Source organism: Mesitornis unicolor, unplaced genomic scaffold (assembly GCF_000695765.1).
Source record: "Mesitornis unicolor isolate BGI_N332 unplaced genomic scaffold, ASM69576v1 scaffold14758, whole genome shotgun sequence".
In the NCBI taxonomy this organism is placed as follows: domain Eukaryota; kingdom Metazoa; phylum Chordata; class Aves; order Mesitornithiformes; family Mesitornithidae; genus Mesitornis; species Mesitornis unicolor.
This window is the reverse complement of record NW_010202661.1, coordinates 90,807-104,509: the sequence shown is the minus strand read 5'-3', so window position 1 is coordinate 104,509 and position 13,703 is coordinate 90,807. Positions and strand designations below refer to the sequence as shown.

General features: G+C 43.5%; 2 protein-coding genes across 6 annotated transcripts in view; one reads left to right on the top strand and one right to left on the bottom strand.

Moving 5' to 3' along the window:
- The window catches only part of ELK3 (ELK3, ETS-domain protein (SRF accessory protein 2)), a 21,303-nt gene extending 16,310 nt beyond the window's left edge, over window positions 1–4,993 (top strand). The window contains exons 3-4 of one of the 2 annotated variants that reach the window (XM_010190474.1): window positions 1–8; window positions 4,451–4,549. The exon at window positions 1–8 is cut by the window's left edge and continues 130 nt beyond it. In XM_010190474.1, coding sequence (XP_010188776.1) covers window positions 1–8; window positions 4,451–4,549 — 107 coding nt within the window. Of the gene's footprint in view, window positions 9–4,430 lie in introns of both variants that reach the window. The other variant, XM_010190475.1, reaches the window with a different exon arrangement.
- Window positions 4,994–11,703: 6,710 nt separating this feature from the next.
- The window catches only part of CDK17 (cyclin-dependent kinase 17), a 53,873-nt gene continuing 51,873 nt past the window's right edge, over window positions 11,704–13,703 (bottom strand). For all 4 annotated transcript variants that reach the window (XM_010190469.1, XM_010190471.1, XM_010190472.1 and 1 more), the window contains one exon: window positions 11,704–13,483. In XM_010190469.1, coding sequence (XP_010188771.1) covers window positions 13,446–13,483 — 38 coding nt within the window. In that variant the 3' untranslated portion in view covers window positions 11,704–13,445. The remainder of the gene's footprint in view (window positions 13,484–13,703) is intronic.

Below are 13,703 nucleotides of genomic sequence, written 5' to 3'. Positions count from 1 at the left end.
TCTTCCAGGTAGGTCTTTCCAATGCACAGGTTTCATTTCTGAAAGCACACGTGTGAAAGGGACAGCAGGGGAGCATCTCCTCACATCAATCTGGAGCTTTGCAAATAGTTTAAGAAAATACAGGAGTTAGCAGGCACTTTTGAAGAGAGGCCTACTTCCTTGTACCCTCTTTAAACCCTTGACAGCACATTCAGAACCTACAGGGCAGTGTCTGCTGCAGCAAGCACAGACATTGCATGAAGGAAACAGAAATAAATGCTGGACCCCAGTAAGAGTAGGTAACTGAGCCCTGAGAGCTTCAGGAAGAGAGTGCAGACAAGTCAGGGACCATCCAGGAGAGTGGTGGAACATGGACTCTGGAAGAACCACGACCAGGTTGGGTCTTGGACAGCGAGGTGGATGTAGGTTCATCCTTACGTCTTAATGAGCTGCTTCTCCCTCAGGAAGACAAGGCATAGCTGTATTTACAGTAAGGGCACTCTGAACCTGAAGGCTCCATTTCCAGGTCTGCAAACTGTCCGTGTGTCCTCAACCTCTGAACATCACCTCCTTGTATGTGACAGGAGAAAGGCAGCACTGTCCCCTCTCCCTCATGGGTATTGAGAGAGTAAAAAAAATAGCAAAGTTTTATAGAGATCTGGTAAATACAGAAGTTATTAAGTAAACCACGATGGTCACAGCACTCAGCTGCAGCATTTGCTTGAGGCTTAGGAAGAAGGTGGTGGGGATGGCATTAGCAGCTCCAGCTGTAGCTGCTGCAAAACAGCTGATTCAGTAAGTCATGGAAGAAATTCTGCTGAGCAGCTGATTGGCAAGAAGCACAAGAAGCTGGTGGTCATCTGAGCAGCTGAAAAATGCAGGGGACGCCCCTGGAATTAACTTTGTGACTGCTGTGGAGGACCACCACTAACACAGGATGGGGCTGCTGCCAGACAGGGATGCTGTGTCAGTCTCTGAACCCTCAGGGAGACCCCAACTCCAGGGCTGGTGTGGTCCTCACTGTGGTAGTAAATCCTTCTACCTCCAGTGGGACAGATGAGCATGGAGCCCTAGGGCTCCTTATTTGTGTTTCAGATAAATTAATTTTACTCTGTTGGACCATAGTTTTTGTCTCAACTGCTACTGTGGCGAAACCAAGTTGTGTGACAGCTCTGGCTCGGAATGCAAGACACGGCAAGCTTAAAAATGTCTCCTACTGATTACTGGCAAGTACAGTCTACAAAAGTCTTGGCAAAAGATGTAACAACCCTGATTTTAGCTAAATATGAGATTGTAAGGCATACGATGGCAAATACCTGGCCCAAGGCTTCAAGAAAAGACAATGAGAGAAAAGAGAAAGGGAACAGAGAGAAAAGAAGGAAGGAAAAAAAAACAGGAGGGGAATGGTCATCACCCTTGGTTCCTGTGATGTCCCTGTAAGAAACTGATGGCGAATGCATGTGGCTTCAGCTGGAGGTGTCTTTTATGCTTCCACATTTGTGTTACCTGGTCAGTCAGTGACACAGGAAGGGTATACCCTTACATGCGGTCATAATACACAGCCATGCCTCTACATGCGACGCATGTACTCATTAATCCTCATTTCCATATTCATGGGTGTCACCTGTTATTTGCATTTGGCTGACAATGAAGCAAAAGGTCATTTTGTGGTTGTTGAAGAGCGAGAGGTTTTGGGAGAGGGCTGTTCCAGCTCCTTGGGATGCCCTCTCATCTCCCACACCCAACCTTATCAACTCCTCACGCTTTGCTGCTTCTCAAGGTCTTCTGTTTGCACAGCACATCAGCCCACATTCCTTCTTTGGCAACATCTGTCTCTGTTCAGTGCCTTTTCACAGTGGCTGTCTGAGGCAAATAACGATTACGGGGCTTCACAGTTTTCCACATGTGGTTAAGAACAGCCAGATATTGCATTTGGGAGGGAAGTGTCTGCACCACAGCCTGGAATGAGCTTGTAGGGACAAAGACTGGCCACCCCCTGCGGGAACTGGAAGTGTAGAGTGGCCTCGGCTGTCTCCCTTCTGAGAGCCCCAAAGGGCCTTTTAATCGATGTTTGATTCAGGCAAAGGTCACAGTGGCAAGTCTGTACAGCACGAAGCTTTATTTTAACAGCCAAATCGGAAACGACAACCGCAGATGAAGCCTGGCCAACCCCACTAAGAGCTGCTGGCTCGGCCTGCGGAGGCGTTGGGGCAGAGCTCTCCCAGGGCCGCCTGCAGCAGCCAGCCCATGCTCCATGCAGCTGGTCAGGGGATGGAGACAAGAGCTGCAGCTGCTTTTGCTGTCACCTGATCATCCGCACTGGGAGCTGGAAGAATATTAGGTCGTCATTGAAGGAGGCAAAATCCCACCAGCAGCTGGAGGCCAAGGCAGCTCTGCAGCCACCTGCCTGCTGGTGTGCACGGAGGAGAGATGGTTTCCCATATTTCTTTTGCTTTTAGGATTGTGCTGCTTTTCACAGCAGCACTGTGCTTGGCACTGCCCACAGTTCCTGGTCTTTGTAGAGTACAAGGACAGGATGGGAGCCATCCACATCCATGGTCCCACTAAGCCCAGAGTAAGCCTATGGGAAAGCACGGTCCCTCCTTTAAAGAACCAGGAGGAGCCTGTTGTGGCACTGCTGGACACAGCTACATGCATACTCCCTCACACAGCACGTAGATGCTTACTAACTTGTAAAAAAAATCTCCTTCGGTATTTATAAGGTGTAAGCAACTCCCACACCCCTACACCTATACGCCCTTCCAGGCTATGTGGAGCATCACTGAAATCTGCAGTTTCCTTTCACACAGTTTACCTTGATATATTGACCTGCCTGGAAAGTCTTCCCTTTGAAGTCACTCTGCTGTGTAATTAAACTTATTTTGAAGTTTCATCATTAGTTTCAAATTACCACATAACTGGAACAACGAGAACGAGAGACTTACACAGAATTGGTTAATACAAGAAAATGCAGCCAGACTTAAGGAGTGAAGTTAGCTTGAATTAAGTGCTAAATTAAGAGTATTTTCTTTGTTACTACAGTATAGATGGTAACAGTGAGAGGCATAGTCAAGTCCCAGATCCCCACTGTATGGAGGGGCATGAATAAAGAGCATTGTCCCAGACCCAGGGCCTACAGAGACAGCAGGAAGAAGAACAAGAGAGCTGGGCTGGGGTGGAGCGCAGGGGAAGGACAAAATCGTGACATGAGCATTGTTTGTATCTCACGCCATAGTGCCAGCACACCAGTCGCCTCCAAAGATCACACAGCCCTCTTTCTCTTCGCTTTAGAAATCCAATGAATGTAATTTACATGTCTCACTGGAGAAACCTGGACTAGAAAAGCAAGAGCTTGTTATCAAGTTCCGTGTTTTATGGAATCTTGGCAGAAGCGATGGAAACATTTCCTGAGATTTGGTTAAAACAGAAGTATCAGCCAGTCCCGGCCACCTCGGGAGTGTGGTGCCAGCTTCCCTTGGTGTGATTTTCAACCGAGTGTTGGGATACAAATATCATTAACTAACACCTCGGTGGAAGAGCAGTCCTGTTATCGGCAGCTGATACGCACATGCAGATGTTGATTACACCACTGTCGGCTGCTGAAGGACGGGTCTCATAAGGGCTAAAAATACACCATACGCTCCGAGTTGGGAGCTCTGTTATTGGCTCTGTCTCTCTCAAACCAGTAGAAACCGAGTGCTGTGTGTGTGGAACTGGGCCTGGAGGCCTGATCGGGATCTGCTGCTGGGATCGCTCCCACCTCGTGCCGTAGCAGGTCTGTTCACCTACCTGCTGGGCTTTGCTCAGGTCAGGTGCTAGGAGTCACTACACGTCAGTGCAGCCAAGTTACAGCCAGGATGCTGTCATGGCCTAGGAATACACTGCTTATAGTTGGATTAGTATTTTGTGCACAGTATTTCAGCAGTAGGTGGTTAATGCTAAATCACAATGTATTCTGCTTCACGTGTTGAATGATCCGGCATACCTGGCTTATGGTTCCTTAGTGAATACAGAGAGAAACTAATTACTTAAGAGTCATTTTCCCCAGTTTTGTATTCACAATTGTACCTTTTTCTGCACTAAAACTATGTCTCAACTTTCACTTTTGCAAAGCTCTATCCTGCTTAGCTTTTATGAAGGGCAGATGAAAACCATGGCAGTTAATTAGTATTTGGTAGCTTGAAAAACATGTTCACTTTCGCAGGGTGATGACAGCTGTATTGCTCTGTGAACTTTTAGATAAAATACAGCCAATGATAGATTCCCACATCCCCGTATGTATATGAATTATTCAGCTTTCGTCCTCTGTTACATTCCTAATGGCTGATGCAGGCATTCGGTACGTATCTTTCTGCATGGAAACGAGAAGTCTTGAAACATCTGGAGTCGGTTGCTAACGCCAAGCGCGTGTGTGCTTCTGGGCTGGTCGCTGTGAGATAAGGAGTAATTTTTACCTTTTGGCCTCTTGCAGTTTCCAACCCTGCTCAATGGTCACATTCCAGTGCCACTCCCCAGCCTGGACGGAGCCTCCTCCCCAGTCCTGCTTTCTCCGAACGCCCAGAAATCCTGATGACGCCTCATCACGCCAAGGACTTTTTGGTGGATTTAACACTTCATTCCTATGGGCTCGTTTTTTTTCCTGTGTCATGAGAAGGACATTGTGAAACCCTCTGTTACTTTGGTTTGCACTTTTCATTACATGGATAATCTACTTTTATTATGTTAGCATTTTTAAACAGTGTTTATATATAAAAGTATATATAAATCTGTTTTGCATTAAATGAATTATAATTTTTTTTATATCATAGCTCTCAAGTGTTGAACACTTCTGTTGTCGATGAAGTACTTTTCTTAATGAATTGCAACAGTGTATCTAATAAGGATGTGAAGCTTCTTTTTAATCCCCTTTTCTGCATATTATGCATTGTGCTTGTGTAAACTATAACCGGCTGTGCCTTCTTTTGCATAATGTCATGTAAATGATTTATATATTTTCTAGTATTAAGATGAAAAGTTGAAAGACAAAACTAGTACTGAACAGCCCTATGGTAGTATTTCAGTATTTTCTCCACGGATAGGCCATATGATGCAGTGTATTCATGTAACTTTGTATTAAGTGCTTTCAAATTGTATAAAAATCGCCTTATAATGTTTCTTTGCTGAAGTTAAAAAACGTGACCGACGTTACAGTCAGGAGAGGCACTGAGGAGTCACAAAGCCACATTTACACATTCATGCCCAGGTTCTTTTGTGGAGTTGCCACAAGGAGGAACAGGGCTGTGTGGATTCACGAGACATTGCCAGCATTTGAGAATACTTTTGGAGAAAAGGAGACATTGCTCAGAGTTCATATTTGGCCTATACTTCTGATGAACTGTCAGCATCGCAGCTGGAAAGACTGTGGGTGTCTCTGTCCTCCCGGGGTCATTCCCAACAGCGAATTTCCAGGTGCTCTGTTCAGTCGTGCCAAGTGCCTTCTACCGTTTCACTGGAAAGATCATTCGAGCTCCTAAAGCTCAGGAGGTCGCATTTCCCCTTCCCCCAAAGCTGGAAGAGTGACAGGACCGTAAACGAATGCCTGGTGCTCATCAAGAGGCATAACTGTACGTGCGAGATGTTTATTCATGTACAAACATCTGAATTTTGAATTAAAAACCAGCACTGTGTTACTGTATCCTCGCAACTTGAACTTCCTGGGTATGTCCTCTACCTTGAGGTGAGAGATGAGTCATCTAAATGCCAGGTTAGGATTAGGCCAGACTCCCTGGCACCACAGATTCTAATCTTGGCAGGGCTGATGCAAATCTTCGGTTTTCTGAGGTGGCTAAATCGAGTTGAGCGCAGCTTTACCACGTAGGTTTTTCAGATGAGACTTCCAAAAACCACACCAAAAATCAGAGTCCTGTTTGCTGCAGGTCATTAGAGCTTCTACTTTGCTTTCTGGCCAAAAGTCTGTTCTTTTTGAAATTTATGCAGTGAATTGTCTGCTGATTTTCTGCTTGGATGCGCTTCAGTGATGATGTGTGTAGTTAATTGTAAAGTGCTTTTGGATCCTTCAACCTGAAAGGTGCTAAATAAACATTTTATTAATGCAGTTCTGATGTCGAAAAGCCATTTTTGGGGCAGAGGTAGACTGATGACAGACAGCAGGGATTTTCCTCAGGCTCCTAGGTTGCACAACCAAAAATGACTCCTCCATTTCACTCGCAGTCATTAAGGGGGTAAACCACTGCTGTTATCTGCATGAAGCACCAGTGCTGATAAACACAGCAAGATGTAAGGAAAAAGAACGAAATGCGGGGGAAGTCATTCACTTAATTCAGCCTTTTCAGAGCTCCAAGAGGAGTCAAAAGCAGAAGATGAACCTATGCAAAATGTAAGGGCGAAGGGAAATTTTATAGAGAGTAAAATCAGAAAAGGCAGCACGAACTGATGGGGATTGACTGGTCTAGGGGAGATAAATCACAAGGGCTTGCAGGTCAGACATTTCTTGCTCAATGGATTCCCCCAGGTACACGGAGTGTTTTTCAGTACCTGAGTCAAAAGAGGGAATTATTCACACTCTAGAGCCAACGCGTGTCTCATTTTTAAATAAGTATGAACGCCTACTTCAGGAAAGTCTCGCCTCGTGCACGCCAGTGCAGCCACTGGGAGAACAAGGCACAGCGATGAAGTGTTTGTCACCACGAGTTTAAAAAGTAACGATAAAAACTCATGAAAATGTTGTACTTAATTTTGACTTAATAAGCAGTATTGAATACCATGCTGCAAAAAACCTGGATGAACGTGAGAGGAGAGAGTGTGCGACACAGAGGAGATTCTGAAAAGAAAAAGCATCCAGATTCTCATGACTTGGTTTCTTCCAAGGTTTTACTATTAATTAGGCAGAATTTTTTCTCTCCAAAAGGCTCAACGCATGTCAATACACACAGACACACCTCCCCTCCTATCCCCTACCCCTTGAGTGACTCTGCTTTCCTTTTAAAGGTAGCAGAAAATAGCAATCCTGGGACAAAAATCTATTCCAACACACTATTGCAAAGGATCCCAGAAAATCCAATAAAACTTAATGGAAGACACTGAGAAACACGAAAGTAGCGCTGTTTTCTCCTCTTTCAGAGGATGAAAAAGAACAATAGAACACACCTTCTTTTGCCAGTTGACTTTCCAATTAAAATAAAGTAGGTTGTCAAAATGAAATCTGCCTTCCAAATTGGTCACTTCTGTGGGACAAAAAAATCTTCCTACCGTGGACAAAATGAAATATTTATACAAATGAAGTCCAGCCCCTCAAGTCTAACACTTTACCTAAAACACTAGATTATTACACCTTATGCTTAGAATAAAATACACTGGTAATTTTCTCTTGAATTTTATTAACAGGTATCTTTTTAACTGTAGAGAAAAATCAAATAAACGTTTGTAAAATAAACACAGTGAAAGCATCAATATTTCTGTGACGTGGAGAGGCGAGACACCAATCCCGGGAACAAGACTGGAGTTGTTCTCAGTATTCTGGGCAGTGCCTGCAATGTGATCACACTTCAGGGATTTTCTGGGTAGAGTCACACTTTATTCATGCTTCAGCAACACACAAACAAGTTTTCAGTGTTGTATAGGCTCTCTGCACGATTGGGCTATTTTTGGCTTACCTTTATATTGGGTTTTTTGTTTATTTGTTTTCCAGAAAGGCAAGTATCCACTGGCAGGGCCAAGAGGCTGCACACATCTTCTGCCCTGCCACATGTAAGTGGCTTTGGTTCTACACAAAACTTCCAAGGTGGGGCAAAAAAAAAAGTGATAGGCGATGACAAAGTAAAGAAAAAGAAAGATTTGACTCCTGCCCATTACGTCAACAAAGAACAATTTGTTTTGTCTGAATAACACCAGTCTCATCAGACAGGCGCCTGCCAATCTGGAAATGCCTACCAAAGAAGTAATGAACTTCATCAGCGAGATGACAAGATGCTGAAAGGGGAGCTGGTCCTTGAAAACAGATTATGGCATTTTGTTTTAACAGAACAAGTCTCTGCATTAAGAGGTGTGTGACCCAAGGCCTACAGGAAGCACCTTTAGAAGCCATCACGGCCACCAAATTAATCTAGACCAGCCACAGTAACTACAGGCAGTCTTTTAGGTAAGGCCATCGCTGCTCCCTTCTGATCTCAAGGCTGTCTCTGTGTCCTGTGGGATGAACATGGGCCACTCGGATGTAAGCAAACCTCTCTGAAGTCATCAGAAAACTACAACTTTTGAAATCCCTTTTAGCCCCAAACTGTAACTGCTCTTACCACTTAATACACCAGTGCTCTGCCGACACAGATGGAGTGCAAACCTATTTCTTGAGGGCAAAGAGATTGACAGCATTAGCAAGGAGAAGTATAAATTTATTTCAGTGAACAAAGGAGAACAGACTTCAGGCAAGGACTCTGGAGCAATCAGCATCATGGCCTGCCTCGGGTGGGGATGGGTATTGGCAGAAAAGCATCCTAGAGGAGAGCACTCCAGGATATGTTGGGTGTTTTTCCTTGAAAGATTCCCATCAGTTCGTGTTCACTCTGCAAATTTGAATGGATAAACCTTATTATTAACCTTAATTATTCCTACCATGGCTCCAGGCCAGCTGCTGCCTCCTATAAATTAAGGAAAAGGATGTGGCAGAGGGCAAAAAAAGCACCTTTGCTAAAACAAGCTCAGGGTGTGAAAGAGGAGGAGCTGCCAGGAGGGAAGCACTGGAGGGGGCGCAGGCAAGTCCCCCAGTTTGCAGTCGGCAGCGATGGCCTTTCCATCAGCAAGGAGATCCCATTGCACCACATGAAGGAACTTCACAGCTCCCTGGGGAAAAATCCATTTCAAGTTCTGGCACCCGAGCTGGACGAGGCTCCTGTTTCATTAGCAGGACCATAAAAGCAGTCTGCTCCGGCAGGGCCTGCTTCTTAAGTGACTTTGGAGGATGCAGCCCAGACAACAAAGTAAGCGGTTACGTACATCAGTGAGTATGTGCGTGTGCTTGTATGCGTTCACAGCTTAAGCTGGCTCAAAAATGACAGAACTTAAATGAGTTAAGGGATTTTTAGAGAACATGTCAAAGTCATGGAAAATTGTAATGCACACATTTTTCCGCTGACATCAATCTTTTTTTTTTCAGTTAATGAGAGATGCAGTCCAGCCCAGCGGAAATCACACACAAAAGACACAAAAAATAACCTAGCCTATCTAACCACTAATCCCAGCCTTGACACCACCAATTTCCACTGTGGCCTTGAGCAAGGGTTTGACTTCTGTGCACGGAAACTCCCCAGATGAAAAGGCTGTGTGGTATCCATTACAAAGCCCACGTACCTACTTGGCTTTTACACTTTCCAAAATCATCCAACCTGTACAGCCAGAGCTTACCTTACAATGTACCAATCAGCCAAACACTTGGACAGTGCTGCCTCTACGTTTTATAATCTATACCTGTCAATCTCTTACATTGGTCTGACATGGATGTTGGTGAAATACACAGATGTTGCTGACCCACGTATAGGCCAAGGAGTGGCATTAAATCTCTAACAGCCTAGTCTCTGAAATGGAAAAAATAAACCCAGATGCTTACCAAAGTAAGCATTCAAGTTGCTCCCAAAATTTAAGAAAACTCATAGAAACGTTGCATTTGTTTCAAAGCCAAACTTTACTAAGGGAGAAAAGGTTTTGAAATGTGCTAACAAGGTGCACACATTGTTTCAGCTCTGCCCCTCAGTGCCCTGATAAAACCACCAAATGCCTGTGGCCCCACATTGTCACAGATAAGGTGAGTTCTGTGTTATCTTCAGTGTCACTATAGGCTACAGCTGGGCATTTCCATACCCTAATTTGTTTGGATTTCTTTCAAATATGACCTTAATTCTGGGTATTTCCTGGGTTTATAATACTCAGCTTGGGGATATTTACAACATACCTTTCATACATTTTGTCCTCAACAACCCAATGTATTCTTAATCTTAATTCCATTTTAACATTGCAGAGCAGCAACAATGTACCTTTATTAAACCGACAAACTCATGCGTAAACAACAAGCAAGCAGCCCAACGAACGCTACCTTGCAGTTTTTCAAATGATTTGCAGATACAAAGCATGTGGATTCTTCAATAATTGTTTATTTTAGCTTTTACCGCCGAATTCAGGGATACACTCTGGCTACTGAGCGCTGTGGTAAAGCAGCACAAACATCACACGGCCGTGTTGAGATGCGTGTTCCCTTGGAGCATTGCTGAGCACTACAGGGCAGCCGCTGTGCCCCTGCCATCGCCCCCTGTCCTGCCCTGTCGGTCCCTGTCCTCCACCCACCCTCTGCCCCCTTCAGCCTTCACCTCCATGTGCACCATCCTCATCCCCACCTGCCTCTCTCCTGTCTTCAAGCCCACCTTAGCCCTACACGTACCTGGACACGCACCCTGGCTTTCCCACCCTGCAGGAGATGGAATACACCAGGTATCTTTTAAAAATACTTAAACCCAGCAACAACTTGCAGGCCATTTCTCATTAACTCATCTTCAAGCAAAGGCTGTCACACTGAACCTGGAAAGTCATCTGTTTTTAGCGACTATCTGCTTGGTTTTCAGCACAGCTGAGGTCTTCTCCCGAAAAGGCCAACACTCCCTACAGTTCTTGGGGATAGCGAGACCAAGCCTGCTGTACCTGATGCTGTCAGACAGGAGGCAAAACACTGAACTGAGCAAGAAGGGTATCAGAGAAATGCCCATGACTTCAGGCTCGCTGACCAATGCCCCAAACAGGCAGCTGCCACAGAACTGCCTCTGCTGATGCAGGAAGTTCAACTACAGTCAATTAAAAAACCCAACCAACAAACCTGCCTTGACCACAGATGCCAGGTCTCTTAAGAAAAACACTCTTTAAAGCTACCTCCCGATGAAGCAAACTGATTCACTTGCAAGTCCTTAGAAAAAAAGTCTTTATAAACAGAGTGCTTTAATTTTATGAAGGATCTTTTTCACCTGTAACAAAAAAGCCGAATCTCTACTCAAAATGGAAACCTCCTTTTGTTAGCTGCAGCTGATCCCTTTCCAAATTTGTTAATGCACTTCATTTTACCAGTTAAACCTTTAAGTCCTTTACTCATTAGTCTCACATTATTACTTTGTTCTTTTTTTATCACCTATAAAATATTACTGTTCTAGAAATGCTAAACCCCACATTTACCCACAGTGAACATTTACTCTCTATCTTCGCTACTTTTGTAAAAAAAGATGTTTTCCGGACACTTCTCCCTTCAAGACCATCACCTCTACAACGTATTTCCTACAAAGTTAATCAGTATAAAATCTAGATCGGATCCATAGCAACTATAAAAAAATATATAACGACTATTTCAGGACAAAGGTTTTTTTCCACCAGTGCCAAATCTGCCTCTGACACACACACAACGCTCCCGCTGGTAGCGGTGGGAGACGCGCGCGTACCCGAGACACAAATCACCCTCCTGGACCTAGGCAAGGCTTCTGACGCCGAGCCGCACACAGGACTCGCTTGCTCACACTCAGACTACGAACCACGTTACGACAAGACCCCGAACGCCTCAGCCCCGGATGAGTCACGGTGACTTTCACTGCCGCTGCTCCTGCCTTGCGCCAACTAAGCTGCGGCCGAAAGGAAAACCCCCAAGACGCAGATCTAGCCAAAGGTTTCCAACAATGCCCCAAGAACCCCAAGTTCAGAGTCTGCATTTTTAACAACACAGGGCCCTTGTGGTTATAAATCTCAAAACAGAACCAAAGAATTCCACATAATATTTATACTTTCAAAAGTACAATATTAATACAGGTCGGTCAGTTAGAAATAACAGCAGTTTGTTAGGTCTACAAGATTTAACGTAAAACCGGTTTACAAATGCTGAAAAGCAGTAGTGGTCCAATAGTCACCATTACACATGAGTTTCTCTCTTCCAGAAAATAATAATAAAAAAAAAGAATCCCAATTCAAATTTACCAGTATCAATGAAATATTAATAAAACACCCCCAAACATGCCACAATCACTATTCACAAATAAAGTTAAAATGAAATATACAAAAATTCACTTAATACTGTTAAATAACAATAAACTACAAGATTTCCTGAACAGAAATGGTAGGACCCCTGAATGTTTTACAGTGAATGTCAGGAAAAATTAAGTTACCTATGACTATTTTCATGATATACCAGCCAAAGATTTACATGACCATTTCAAAATATACCAATAAAGATTTACAGTCTTTAAGATGCACTAAACAAATAGGTTCATAAAGGTGAACACAAATGCTTAAAAATACTGTAACCATCACCAAGGGTGTACTTATGATACTCACTGAGATGCATAAGCATAGTAGTAACATGTTTACTATCTCTGGTAAACAGATAACATCTAAGATCTGAAAAACTCTCTAAGTTCCCATTGTAAAAGCTCTGTAGCATAGTGAGTTCTTCTCAAGTACAAACTTGCCTCTTTCCAGTTGATTTCAAGTGAATAATGCACAAACAGGAGAGCAACAAGGTGGGAAAAGCGTGACATCGTTCCCATGTCCTTGTCATTAGTTGTCCTGTTCCTCTGTAATGAAACTCTAAATTTCAGAAGTAAGCCAAGGTCCAATGTATTATGAATCACCTTTTTACTATTTGTATTTCTAAGTTAAAAACAAGGTAAAAAAAGTCATTGCTTCTGCAGGCTCCATATGCACCACAATGTGCAAATATCTTATGCTGGAGTAAGCCTGACAAGAATTTATCATCCAGTGTCCATGCTCTAATTTCTCGATAACTAACAAAGGATCCGAGAGCAAATAATTGTTACTGTTCACTTGTTTCAATCAACTTCCACATCGTGTGCTTTTCAAAACATAATATGCATTATAACTTTTCAACTATTTCAACACACACTTCCAATGTTAAATAAGGAATTAAGTGCCATGAACTTAGAGCAATAAAGATGGTTCACCTATAGCCAAGCAAAGCTATGTTTACATTCCAGGAAACACTGCAGTTTAAGAAATACAAAAAAACCCCGCAGCAGTAGAACATTTTATGAAGAGAAACAGATGCATTCACATATTATAAAGCCATTGCAACTTCTTCAGGCATGGAACTGTTGTGTTACCTATACAGACAGTAGTTATTTAGCAGCAATGATTCCGCAATAAATAATGCACTGTGTTTCTCAGTCCTGCACAAAAATTGCAGCTACAGTTACATCAACAGCTGTAACCTACTGGCTCTAGTGGCAGAGGAGACCTTAAAACCAACTGTACAAAAAATTGTCACACTGTGACAACAAATATAAAAACATAATCTGCAGGTTGGAAATAAAAAGACTCCACTGTGAAGAGGACAGTGTAGACAAACTGCGATTCCAAGTCCACCAACAGAGAGCACTGCCTTCAGATCCGAGTCCTCACTGACAGGACAGGCTTGGGCTTGATCTGCATCCTCCGCTTTAAAAAAGCATGCTCTGCCTTCTGTTCTTCCCGTGTCCTACAACACAACACCCATCACGGTAAGAAACCAAAGCATTCAATTATTATCTACATCTCCTGTCTTTCTATTTCAAGAGAATATCCTTTCTTTGTGCTTAAACCATTATCAGCATCTTTCTTCTAACTGCATTGGCTGTATTTTTTTTTTTCTTTTACTTTGCCACCATTCAACACCCACACAGTAATGGCTGGTCTCTGCAGGAATCTGAGGAAATCAT